This window comes from Lichenostomus cassidix, unplaced genomic scaffold (genome assembly GCF_008360975.1).
Source record: "Lichenostomus cassidix isolate B80296 unplaced genomic scaffold, HeHo_3.0 HiC_scaffold_37, whole genome shotgun sequence".
Classification (NCBI taxonomy): Eukaryota; Metazoa; Chordata; class Aves; order Passeriformes; family Meliphagidae; genus Lichenostomus; species Lichenostomus cassidix.
Window position 1 is genome coordinate 154195 of NW_028147279.1, and position 13827 is coordinate 168021.

Consider the following 13827-nt stretch of genomic DNA (forward strand, 5'->3'; position numbering starts at 1 on the left):
TTCAAAACCCCAAAATCTCATTCAAATCCCCCAAATCTGATCCAAACCCCCCAAATTTTACTCTCAGACCCCCAAATCGCCCACCTGGGGCACCATGTTCTTGAAGGATTCCATGATTTTGGAGCTCTTGGCCTCCTGGTAGTAGGAGAAGCATCCGGTGATGATGACCACAGCGGCCAGGACGATGCCCAGGTAGAGCTGAAATCCCAAAAAAGGGTTTGGGGTCACCTTTGGGGTCACCTGTGGGGTCACCTTTGGGGTCTTTCCCCCCAAAAAAACCCCAAATTCCCCATTCTGACCCCACGAAACCTCGGCAAGGTGGGGTTAGTTTGGGTTTTTTGGGGTTTTTTTCACCTGTTCAGCCCCGAATTTGGGGTCGTTGTCACCCTCGAGTGACCCCCGAATGTCCCCAGAAAGCTCCGGACCCCAAAATCGCCCCAAATCCCCTCAAAATCCTTCAATTCTTCCCCTTTTTGCACATCCTGAAGCACCATCGGCACCTCAAAACTCCCCAAAACTCCCCAAAACTCCCCAAAATTCCCCAAAATTCCCCAAAACTCCCCAAAACTCCCAAAAATTCCCCTAAACTCCCCAAAACTCCCAACTCCCCAAGGCTCCCCAAAGGTTCCCAAGACTCCCCAAGGCTCCCCAAGGCTCCCAAGGACTCCCCAAAGTTCCCCAAAGTTCACAAGAGTTCCCCAAAGCTCCCCAAGGCTCCCCAAGGCTCCGAGATTCCCCAAAGTTCCACAAGGCTCCCCAAAGGTTCCCACAAGGCTCCAAAGGCTCCCAAAACTCCGAGCTCCCAAAACTCCCCAAAGGCTCCCAAAATTCCCAAAGCTCCCAAGAGCTCCCCAAAGATTCCAAGATTCCCCAAGGCTCCCAAAATTCCCCCAAGACTCCCAACTCCCAAAATTCCCCAAGGATTCCACAAAGTCCCCCAAAAATCCCAAAAAGCTCCCCAAAAACCCAAAAAAATCCCCCAAATCCCCCAAAACTCCCCAAAATTCCCCCAAAACTCCCCAAATTCCCCCAGACGCAAATCAGACCCCAAAAATCTCCCCAATTCTCCCCTTTTTCCTGCTCACTGCTGCTTCCCGAACCCCAAAACTGCCCCAAAAATTTTTTTTAAAAAAATCTCAAAAGATTCTAAAATATATAAAAAAAAATTCCTTAAAGAATTCCCCAATAAATCCCAAAAAATAAAAAAAAAATCCCCAAAAAAATCCCAAAAAATTCCCCAAAAATTCCCCAAATTCAAAAAAATCCCCAAAAAATTCCCAATCAAAAAATTCCAAAAAATCCCCAAAAATTCCCAAAAATTCCCAAAAAATCCCAAAAAAAATCCAAAATCCCAAAAAATCCAAATCCCAAAAAACCCCCAAAATCCCAAATTTCCCAAAAAATCCCAAAAAAATCCCAAAAAATCCCCAAAAAATCCCAAAAAATCCCCAAAAAATCCCAAAAAAATCCCCAAAAAAATCCCCAAAAAATCCTAAAAAAATCCCCAAAAAATCTCCAATAAATCCCAAAACAATCCCCAAAAAATTCCCAAAAATTCCTCAAAAAATCCCCAAAAAATAATAAAAAATCCCAAAAAATCCCCAAAAAATCCCCAAAAATCAAAATAAATCCCCAAAAAATCCCTTTAAAAATCCCAAAAAATCCAAAAAAATCCCAAAAATCCCAAAATTTCCCAAATTTTCCCATCCTCACGTTGTCGTTGGAAGGCTCATCCTCGGTGCCCGCCTGGATGCCTAAGCCAGGAAGCAGAGGATGGCGCCGATCAGAGCAGGATGGAGAAATCCCAAAAAAATCCCCAAAAAAATCCCCAAAAAATCTCCAATAAATCCCAAAAAATCTCCAATAAATCCCAAAACAATCCCCAAAAAATTCCCAAAAATTCCTCAAAAAATCCCCAAAAAATAATAAAAAATCCCAAAAAATCCCCAAAAAATCCCCAAAAATCAAAATAAATCCCCAAAAAATCCCTTTAAAAATCCCAAAAAATCCAAAAAAAATCCCCAAAAATCCCAAAATTTCCCAGATTTCTCCCGTCGCTCACGTTGTCGTTGGAAGGCTCATCCTCGGTGCCCGCCTGGATGCCGTAGGCCAGGAAGCAGAGGATGGCGCCGATCCAGAGCAGGATGGAGAATCCCCAAAAAAATCCCCAAAAAAATCCCAAAAAAAATCCCAAAAAATCCCCAAAAAAATCCCCAAAAAATCCCCCAAAAAATCCCAAAACAATCCCCAAAAAATTCCCAAAAATTCCTCAAAAAATCCTCAAAAAATAATAAAAACAACAAAAAATCCAAAAAAAATCACAAAAAATCGAAAAAAAATCATAAAAAATCCCAAAAAATCCCAAAAAATCCCAAAAAATTCCCAAAATTTCCCAAATCGCTCACGTTGTCGTTGGAAGGCTCATCCTCGGTGCCCGCCTGGATGCCGTAAGCCAGGAAGCAGAGGATGGCACCGATCCAGAGCAGGATGGAGAATCCCCAAAAAAATCCCCAAAAAATCCCAAAAAAATCCCAAAAAAATCCCAAAAAAATCTCCAAAAAATCCCAAAAAATCCTCCAAAAATTCCCCAAAAATCCTCAAAAAAATCTCAAAAATAATAAAAAAATCAAATAAATCCCACAAAAATCCCCTAAAAATCAAAAAAAATCCCAAAAAACCCCAAAAAACCCCAGATTTTTCCGAAATCGCTCACGTTGTCGTTGGAAGGCTCATCCTCGGTGCCCGCCTGGATCCCATAAGCCAGGAAGCAGAGGATGGCGCCGATCCAGAGCAGGATGGAGAATCCCCAAAAAAATCCCCAAAAAATCCCCAAAAAAATCCCCCAAAAAATCCCCAAAAAATCCCAAAAAATCCTCCAAAAATTCCCCAAAAATCCTCAATAAAATCCCAAAAAATAATTTAAAAAATCCAAAAAAAAACCCCCAAAATAGAAAAAAAATCAAAAAAAATCCCAAGAAAATCGCAAAAAAATAAAAAAAAATTCAAAAAAAATCCCAAAAAATCCCAAAAATCCCAAAAATTCCCAAATTTCCCAAATCGCTCACGTTGTCGTTGGAAGGCTCATCCTCGGTGCCCGCCTGGATGCCATAAGCCAGGAAGCAGAGGATGGCGCCGATCCAGAGCAGGATGGAGAATCCCCAAAAAAATCCCCAAAAAATCCCCAAAAAATCCCCAAAAAATCCCCAAAAAATCCCCAAAAAATCCCAAAAAAATCCCCAAAAAATTCCCAAAAATTCCTCAAAAAATCCCCAAAAATTCTCAAAAAAATCCCCAAAAAAATCCCCAAAAATGAAAAAAAAATCTAAAAAAATCCCTAAAAAATGCAAAAAAAACCCCTAAAAAATCCAAAAAAAATCCCAAAAAATCCCAAAACTCCCAGATTTTTCCCAGACCCCTCACGTTGTCATTGGCGGGCTCATCCTCCATGGCGGCCTGGATGCCGTAGGCCAGGAAGCAGAGGATGGCGCCGATCCAGAGCAGGATGGAGAATCCCCCGAAGAGCTGCCGGCAGAACTTGACCCACTCGGGGGTGGTGGGCGGCGGGGTCAGCGCGTTGGGACCGTCCCGGGCCAGGATCTCCTGCGCCTTGCTGTGCGTCAGACCCTGCGGGGAGAGAACCAGAAAAAAAAATGGGGGAAAACCGGAAAAATGGGGGAAAAAACAGAAAAAATGGGGGAAAAAACAGAAAAAAATGGGAAAAAAACCGAAAAAATGGGGAAAAAACCCAAAAAAATGGGGAAAAAAACCGGAAAAATGGGGAAAAAACAAAAAAAATGGGGAAAAACACGGAAAAAATGGGGAAAAAACAGAAAAAATGGGGAAAAAAACAGAAAAAATGGAGAAAAAACCCGAAAAAATGGGGGAAAAACCCGAAAAAATGGGGAAAAACACGGAAAAATGGGGAAAAAACCGAAAAAATGGGGAAAAAAACAGAAAAAAATGGGGAAAAAACCTGAAAAAATGGGGAAAAAACAGAAAAAATGGGGAAAAAACAGAAAAAAAGGGAAAAAAACCCGAAAAATGGGGAAAAACCGAAAAAATGGGGGAAAAAACAAAAAAATGGGGAAAACTAGAAAAAATGGGGAAAAAACAAAAAAAATGGGGAAAAACCTCAAAAAAATGGGGAAAAAAGCCCGAAAAATGGGGAAAAACCGCAAAAAAATGGGAAAAAACCCGAAAAAATGGGAAAAAAACCCAAAAAAAATGGGAAAAAAACACCCGAAAATGAGCTAAAGGTGATCTGAAATGACGCAAAAAAACCCCAAATATTCCCAAAATGATGTTAAAAAAATCCTGGAATTCCCAAAAATCCGAGACGGGCAAAAAACCCCGAAAGGAGGGGAAAAAAACCCCAAAAAGAGGGGAAAAAATACCCGAAAATGGTGAAAAATGAGATAAAGTTGATCTGAAATTACAAAAAAAAACCTCTTGGGGTTGTTGAAAAATCCCCAAATATTCCCAAAAGGATGTTAAAAAAATCCTGGAATTCCCAGAAATCCCAGAAGGGACAAAAACCGCCCGGAAATGCCCCAAAAATCCACCCAGAAATGGCCAAAAACGCACCGAAAACGCTCCGAAATCACCCCAAAAACGCCCCAAAATGACCCAAAAAAGGGCGCGAGAGACACCCCGGAGATCGCAGAGCCCGGAGGGTCCCGAAAAGCCCCGAAATTCCCCCAAAATTGCCCGAAATTGCCCCGAAATTGCCCCAAAATACCTGGACGCAGTCGGTGTTGTATTTCCTGCAAACCTCCTCGATGGACATCTTGTGCTCTGTCTGCGGGGCGGGAGGGGAAATTCTGAATTTTGGGATTTTCCCCCAAATTTTGGGATTTTTCCCCAAATTTTGGGATCTCCCAAAACCCCGGGAATTCCCCCAAATCCCGAGGGGATTCACAAACCCCGCGGAATTCCAGAAATCCTTCAAAACGACCCCAAAATCCTGTAAAAATCACCCAAATCGCCTCCCGAACTCCCTGAAAAACCCCAAAAAAATCCCAAAATCACCCCAAAATCACCCCAAAACATCACATTCCTTCAGATCCACCCGAACCTCCCCAAAAAAACCCCAAACCGCCTCAAAAAAAACCCCAAAAAATCCCCAAACCGCCCCAAAAAAACCTCAAACCGCCCCAAAAAAAACCCCAAAACACCAAAACCCACCAAAAAAAATCCCAAACCGTCCAAAACCACCCCAAATCGCCCCAAAAAAACCCCAAACCGCCCCAAAAAAAACCCAAAAAAACCAAAACAACCCCAAACCGCCCCAAAAATAACCAAAAACCCCAAAAATAACCCCAAACCGCCCCAAAGAAAAGCCCCAAACTCACCAAAAAACCCCAAACCGCCCCAAAAAAGCTAAGCAGCCCCAAAAAAACCCAAACCGCCCAAAAACCCCAAAATCCCCAAACCGCCCCAAAAACCCCAAACAGCCCCAAATAAAACCCCAGAGCCAAAAAAAACCCCAAAAAAAGCCCCAAAAAACCCCAACCCCCAAAAAACCCCAAACCGCCCCAAAAAAACTGAAACCGCCCAAAAAAAGCCCCAAAATCCCCAAAGAAAAACACCCAAACCGCCCCAAAAAAACCCCAAAAACCCCAAAAAACCTCAAACCGCCCCAAATAAAACCCAAAAAAAACCAAAAAAACCCCAAACCGCCCCAAAAAAAACCCCAAAAACCCCAAAAAATCCCCGAACTCACCATAGCCACCTCCTTCTTGAGGTCATCGAGGTCGCGCGTCTTGCTCTTGCCCTTTTTGGGGGACTCCTTGTCGCCCCCCTTGTCCTGCGTGGTGGCCACGCGGTAGCTGTCGGAGCCGCCGAACTGGGGGGGGTCGTTACTGGGGGTCCGCAGACCCCCCCGGCGGCCCCGCAGCTCCCCGGAGAGGGAAAATACCCCAAAAATGGTCCCAAACCACCCTAAACCACCCCAAAATCATCCTAAACCACCCCGAAATCACCCAAAACCACCCTAAAATCATCCTAAACCATCCCAAAATCATCCTAAACCACCCCAAAACGGCCCAGAATCGCCCCAAAATCACCCCAAACCATCCGAACTGGGGGGGGTCGTTACTGGGGGTCCGCAGACCCCCCCGGCGGCCCCGCAGCTCCCCGGAGAGGGGAAATCCCCCCAAAAAATGGTCCCAAACCACCCCAAAACCATCCTAAACCAACCCAAAATCGTCCTAAAACACCCCAAAACCATCCTAAACCATCCTAAAATCAACTCAAACCAACCCAAAACCATCCTAAACCAACCCAAAATCGTCCTAAACCACCCCAAAATCACCCAAAACCATCCTAAACCATCCCAAACCACCCTAAAATCAACTCAAACCACCCAAACCATCCCAAAACCATCCTAAACCAACCCAAAACAGCCCCGAATCACTCCAAAACCGCCCCAAACCACCCCAAAACAGCCCAGAATCGCCCCAAAACCATCCTAATCCACCCCAAACTACCCCAAACCACCCTAAAATCACACTAAACCACCCCAATTTCACCCAAAACCATCCTAAACCACCCCAAAACAGCCCCGAATCACCCCAAAACCACCCCAAAATCACCCCAAAACCATCCTAAACCATCCCAAAACAGCCCCGAATCACCCCAAAACCGCCCCAAACCACCACAAAATCATCCCAAAACCATCCTAAACCATCCCAAAATTACCCTAAACCACCCTGGGACAGCTCAGACCCTGAAATTGCTAGAAAAATCCCCCAAAATGATCCAGAAACAGCCCCGAATCACCCCAAAATCACCCCAAAATCTTCCCAAACCACCCCAAAATCACCCCAAACCACCCTAAACCATCCCAAAACCACCCCGGGACAGAAATTGCTGGAAAAATCCCCCAAAAGATGGGCGGGAACAGCCCGAAATCCTGAGAGCCTCAAATCCCAACCCCAAAAAAAAAAACCCCAAATCACCCCAGGGACTCCAAAATCCCACAAATTCCACCCAAAATCCCACAAATTCCACTTTTTTGGGTTTTTTTTTTTTGTTTGGTTTTGTTTGGTTTTTTTTCAGGGATCCTCAAAATCCCCCAAATTCCACTCAGAGATCCCCAAAATCCCCCAAAAAAATCCCAAAAAAAATCGCAGCAGGGAAATCCTGAGAGCCCCAAAAAAAAAAAACCCCAAATCACCCCAGGGACCCCAAAATGCCCCAAAATCCACCCAAAATCCCACAAATTTCACCCGGGGATCCCCAAAATCCCACAAATTCCACCCAAAATCCCCGAAGGACCTCTCCCTATAAAGACCCCCAACCCTCCCCAGGACCCCAAATTTCCCCCAAATTTCCCCAAAATTTCCGCCAAATCGCCCCAGATTTGCCTCAAATTTGCCCCAAATTTCCCCCAAATTGCCCCAAATTTGCCCCAAATTGTTTCAAATTTCCCCCAAAATTGCCCCAAATTTCCCCAAATTGCCCCAAATTTGCCCTAAACTGCCCTCAAATTGCCTCAAATTGCCTCAAATTTCCCCCAAATTTCTCCAAATTTTCCCCAAATCGCCCCAGATTTGCCCCAAAATTGCCCCAAATTTCCCCCAAATTTGCCCCAAAATTGCCCCAAATTTCCCCCAAATTTCCAATTGCCAAATTTCTAATTGCAAATCCCCAAATTGCAAATTGCCCCAAATTTCCCCCAAATGAAATTTCCCCCAAATTGCCAAATTTCTCCAAATTTCCCCCAAATTCCAATTTCCCCAAATTGCCCCAAATTTCCTCCAAATTTCCCCAAATTTAATTTCCCCCAAATTTCCCCAAAATTGCCCCAAATTTCCCCCAAATTTGCTCCAAATTGCCCCAAATTTGCCCCAAATCGCCCCAAATTTTCCCCCAAATTGCCCCAAATTTGCCCCAAATTGCTCCAAATTTGCCCCAAATCGCCCCAAATCGCCCCAAATTTGCTCCAAATTGCCCCAAAATTTCCGCCAAATCGCCCCAAATTTGCCCCAAATTTGCCCCAAATTTCCCCAAATTTCCCCCAAATTTCCCCCAAATTTCCCCAAAATCGCCCCAAATTGCCCCAAATTTCCCCCAAAATTCCCCAATTTTCCCCAAATTTGCCCCAAATTTGCCCTAAACTGCCCTCAAATTGCCTCAAATTTCCCCAAATTTCCCCCAAATTTGCCCCAAATTTCCCCAAAATCGCCCCAAATTTGCCCCAAACTGCCCCCGGCCCCTCCCCCCGCCCCTCCCCCAGCCCGGGGGGGTTTCGGGGGGGTTTCCCGCCCCTCCCCCACCCCCCGCCATCTGCTCCCCGTTAATCCCAGGGTGGGGGAGGGGCGGCCCGCCGGGGGGGGAGGGGCGGGGTGGGGGAGGGGCGAGGCGTGGGAAAAAAAGGGGGGGAGGGGAATCCTTCGGGGACCCCAAAATTGGGGTTTTTGGGGGTTTAGGAGTTTTGGGTTTTCTGGGGGGTTTTTTGGGGGGTTTATTTGGGGGTTTTGGGGGTTTTTTGGGGTTTCCCGATTTTTTGGGGTCTCCCTGTTTCTCCATTTTTGGAAATTCCCCTAATTTTTGCGGGGAATCTCCCCATTTTTATGGAATCCCATTTTTTATTTTTCACCCCCATTTTTAGGATTTTCCCAATTTTTGGGGATTTTTAGGATTTTCCCAGTTTTTGGGGTTTTTCTGTTTTTCAGGGGGACATCCCTCTTTTTAGGGCTTCTGAGTTTTGGGGGGAAATCCCCGTTTTGGGGGATTCTCCCCATTTTTTTGGGGTCTCCATTTTTGGGGAGAATTCCGTGTTTTTAGGGGTTTTTCTATTTTTTGGGAGTTTCCCTATTTTTAGGGGTTTGGGGGTTTTTTAGGGATTTCTCCCCATTTCAGGAAGAATCCCTTTTTTGGGAGGATTTCCTTATTTTTAGGGTTTCCTAATTTTTTAGGGAATCTCCCTGTTTTTAAGAGAACCCCTTTTTTGGGGTGGATTCCCCATTTTTAGGGAATTTCACTATTTTTTCAGGGGGTTTCTATTTATTTTCTAAAATTCTATTTATTGGGGGATTCCACATTTTTGGGGGATCTCCCAATTTTTTCGGGGGTCTCCCCGTTTTTAGGGTGACCCCATTTGTTGGAGGGTCTCCGTTTTTGGGGAGAATCTCCCATTTTTTGGGTTTTTCCCCTATTTTCGGGGTTTTCCCTATTTTTGGGGGAAATCTCCATTTTCTGGGATTCCCATTTTTTTAGGATCTCTGTCTTTAGGGTTCATTCTTCATGGGGGGAATTCCCATTTTTGGGGGAATTCCCATTTTTGGGGGGAATCCCCATTTTTCCATAAATCTCCCCATTTTTCCGTAAATCTCCATTTTTGGGGTTTTTCCCCATTTTTGAGGGAAATGCCCATTTTTGGGGTGAATCTCCCCATTTTTGGGGTTTCCCATTTTCGGGGTTTCCCATTTTTTTGGAGGATCCCTATTTTTATGGGATCTCCCTGTTTTTGGGGTGTCCTCACAGCTGGGGTTGGGGACATCTGTGGGGACATTGGGATTTGGGGACATTGGGGTTTGGGGACATTGGGGTTTGGGGACATTGGGGACATTGGGGTTTGGGGACATTGGGGACATCGGGGTTTGGGGACATTGGGGTTTGGGGACATGGGGATTTGGGGACACAGGGACACCAGGCCTGGCAGCGCCGCTGGCACAGGGGACAAGGACACGGGGACATCGGGATTTGCACCGGGTGGGGACAGTGGGACAGGGATTTGGGGACACAGGGACATCGGGATTTGCACAGGGATTTAGGGACACAGGGACCGAGGGCCTGGTGACACTGCTGGCGCAGGGACAAGGACACGGGGACATCGGGATTTGCACGGGATGGGGACAGGGATGGGGACAGGGATGGGGACAGGGATGGGGACAGGGATGGGGACAGGGGACAAGGATGGGGACAGGAGACAGGGATGGGGACAGGGGACTGGCACGGGGATTTGGGATTTGCACAGGGATTTAGGGACAGCAGGCCTGGCAGTGTCACTGGCGCAGGGACAAGGACACGGGGACATCGGGATTTGCACGGGATGGGGACAGGGGACAGGGATGGGGACAGGGATGGGGACAGGGATGGGGACAGGGGACAGGGGACAGGGATTGGGACAGGGATGGGGACACTGGGACTGGCACGGGGATTTGGGATTTGCTCAGGGATTTAGGGACACCAGGCCTGGCAGTGTCACTGGCGCAGGGACAAGGACACGGGGACATCGGGATTTGCACCGGGTGGGGACAGGGATGGGGACAGGGGACAGGGATGGGGACAGGGGTGGGGACAGGGATGGGGACAGGGACAAGGGGACACTGGGACTGGCACGGGGATTTGGGATTTGCTCAGGGATTTAGGGACACCAGGCCTGGCAGTGTCACTGGCGCAGGGACAAGGACACGGGGACATCGGGATTTGCACGGCGATGGCGGCTCGGTGACACCGGGATTTGCACGGGGACGTGACGAGGGACTCGGGGACATCGGGGTCGGCACGGGGATGGGGACGTTGGGATGGGGACAAGGGGACAGGGGGACGCAGGGCCTCGGGGCCTGGCAGCGCGGCTGGCGCAGGGACAAGGACGTGGGGACATCGGGATTTTCACAGGGGTGGGGACAGGGATGGGGACATGGGGATTTTCATGGGGATTTGGGGACAGGGATGGGGACTTGGGGACATCAGGATTTTCACAGGGATGGGGACTCGGGGACACTGGGATTTGCACGGGGATTTGGGGACAGCAGGCCTGGCAGTGCCGCTGGCGCAGGGACAAGGACATGGGGACATCGGGATTTGCACGGGGATGGGGACAGACAGGGGGACAGGGACATCGGGATTTACATGGGGAAGGGGACAGGGGCTTGGGGACATCAGGATTCAGGGCCTCAAGGACTCAGGGACATCAGGATTTGGGGACATCGGGATTTGGGGACAAAGAGCCTCGGGGACATCGGGATTTGGGGCCCTGGGAATTTGGGGACATCAGGATTTGGGGACATCAGGATTCAGGGCCCCAAGGACTCGGGGACATCAGGATTTGGGGACATCAGGATTTGGGGACATCGGGATTTGCCACCGTGGGATTTGGGGCCCGGCGGCGCAGCTGGCTCGGGGCCAAGGCCGCGGGGACACGCGGGGGACACTCGTGACACGCTCGGGACACGCGGGACACGCTCGTGACACGGCGGGGACACGCAGGGGACACTCGTGACAGGCGCGACACGCGTGTGCAGCGCCGGGTGACGCAGGAGCGGCGTCACGGCCGGGGGGGCCTGGCAGCCCGGGTGGCCTCTGGTGTCCCTCTGGTGTCCCTTCGGTGTCCCTTCGGTGTCCCTTCAGTGTCCCCTCGGTGTCCCCTCGGTGTCCCTCGCACACCTCACACCTCCCTTGCACACCTTGCACACCTTAAACGCCCCTCGAATGTCCTTTAATGTCCCTTTGATGTCCCTTTAATGTCCCTTTAATGTCCCTCTGATGTCCCTCGGACACCCCCAGTGTCCCCTGCGCTCCCACCTGGGCCCCGCCCGGCCCCTGCACGCTTTGCACACCTTGCACACCTTGCTCACCTTGCACACCTTGCACACCTTGCACACCTTGCTCGTTCCAGCCCATCCCACTCCCTCACACGCCCCTGCGGCATCACCTTGCACACTCATCCTGCACCTTGCACACTCATCGTGCAGACCCCTCACGCTCATCCCCAGCCTTGCACACTCATCCCCAGCCTTGCACACTCATCCCGCCCCTCTCACGCCCACCCTGCTCGCCCCTGCGGCACTGCGGCGTGGCCGCGCTCAGCCCTTCCCGCCCTGCACACCTCGCACACCTTCCCCGCCCTGCACACCCTGCACACCTCGCACACCTCGCACGCTCACCCCACACCCTCCCGCAGCCCCCCGGGAACCTTCTGCAGCCCCCCCGGAACCTTCCCCGCTCATCCCGAACCTTCCAGACCCCCCGACCCCTTCCGCAGCCCCCCGAGCCCTTCCAGACCCCCCGATCCCTTCCGCAGCCCCCCGATCCCTCTCACACTCATCCCGATCCCTTGCACACTCATCCTAAACCCTCTCACACTCATCCAGCCCCCCCGCGCCTTGCTCATCAGACCCTTCCGCAGCCCCCCCGCGCCTTTCTGCCCCCCCGGCGCTTTGCACGTTCGTTCTGCACCTTGCACACTCATCCAGCGCTCAATTGCACGCTCAATTCCGCACTTTTCCCATTTAATTCTGCATCTTTCCTATTTAATTCTGCACCTCGCACACTCATCCAGCCCTTTGCACTCTCAATTCTTCATCTTTCCTATTTAATTCCGCACCTCGCACACTCGATTCTGGATCTTGCACGCTCATCCAGCCCCTTTCACACTCAATTCCGCACTTTTCCCATTTAATTCTGCATCTTTCCTATTTAATTCCGCACTTTTCCCATTTAATTCCGGATCTTGCACACTCATCCAGCCCTTTGCACACTCAATTCCGCACTTTTCACATTTAATTCTGCACCTTTCCCATTTAATTCTTCACCTTACACACTCATTCCGCACCTTTCCCATTTAATTCCGGATCTTGCACACTCATCCAGCCCCTCACACTCTCATCCAGCCCCTCTCACACTCATCCAGCCCCTCACACACTCAATCCCACACCTTTCCCACTCAATCCGCACCTTTCCCGCCCCCCCGCCCCTCCCTCCCTCCCGCCGCCCCCTCCCCATTTCTCTCCCCACGTACCCCCATGGCTGCGGCGGGCGGGGGGCGCCGGGCCGGAGGAGGGTTTGGGGTCGCGGGGGTGTCCGGGGATGTCCCGGGGGGTCCCGGGGGTGTCCCGGGGGTGTCCCGGGGGTGTCCCGGGGGGGTCCCGGGGGGGTCCCGGCGCTGTCCGGCGGCGGAGCGGAGCGGCAGCGATGCCAGCGGCGGCTGCGGCGCTTCTGGGGCGGGGGGCGACAGCGCTGCCGCCTGGCCTGGGGGGGCGCAGCCAATCAGAGCGCGGGATCAGGCCCCCCCGGGACACGCCCTTTACTGCGGATCCGGGGAGGGAAAAGTGAGGGGGTTGGAAAATTCGGGGGGTTCCAGACGGGGAAGCAGGTTCGACCGCAGCCTCCCCTCTGGGGGCCCTGCGGCGCCCCGCCCCCAAAAATCCCAAAAATCCCCAAAAATCCCAAATCCCCCAAAATCCCAAAATCCCCAAAATTCGGGGTGATCCCCCTCCCCCCTCCGCAGTGCGGCCCTCCCCCTCCGCAATGCGACCCCCAAATAATCGGGCGGGACCCTCAATTCCCACCCTGCCCCCGCAATGCGGTCCCCTCCATCAGCGCTAATTAACCTCCCTAATTAATTAATTAACCCCCCACCGCAATGCGGAGCGACCCCCCGATCCCCGCCCCCCTCCCCAAATTAACCCCTCCCCCGCTTAATTAACCCCCCAATTAATCCCTAATGAGCGCCCCCCCCCCGCCGCAGCATCCTCGGCCGTCGCCGGGGCAACGCGGCTGCCTGGCAACGGGGTTGCCATGGCAACGGGGGGCCTTAGCAACGGGGGGCCTTGGGGACCGCGACCCCCCCGGGACCCCCCCGCGCCCTTGGGGTGACCTTGGGATGCGGAATTTTGGGGAGGGGGCGACAGGGACCCCCCCGGGGTGGGGGCGGACCCGAAAATTTGGGGAGAATTCCCGAAAAATTGGGAAAAATCACCTAAAAATCGGGGAGAATTCCCGAAAAATCGGGGAATTCTGGAATTCGGGACTCCCCACCCCCCCAATCGGGACCCCCCTCCCCAAAATTAGGGTGTCGCCCCCCTCCCCAAATTTGGG

The 13827-nt window shown here is 50.6% G+C and overlaps 1 protein-coding gene across 2 annotated transcripts in view; it reads right to left on the minus strand.

The window, feature by feature from the left end:
- Nucleotides 1-12799, minus strand: part of ATP1A3 (ATPase Na+/K+ transporting subunit alpha 3) — a 53570-nt gene extending 40771 nt beyond the window's left edge. The window contains exons 1-5 of one of the 2 annotated variants that reach the window (XM_085044664.1): nt 12749-12799; nt 5723-5806; nt 4739-4798; nt 3421-3624; nt 85-198 (exon numbers count right to left, since the gene is read on the minus strand). In XM_085044664.1, the coding sequence (XP_084900790.1) occupies nt 85-198; nt 3421-3624; nt 4739-4798; nt 5723-5806; nt 12749-12754 (468 nt within the window). In that variant the 5' untranslated portion in view covers nt 12755-12799. Of the gene's footprint in view, nt 1-84; nt 199-3420; nt 3625-4738; nt 4799-5722; nt 5846-12748 lie in introns of both variants that reach the window. The other variant, XM_085044663.1, reaches the window with a different exon arrangement.
- Between the last annotated feature and the right edge of the window lie 1028 nt (nt 12800-13827).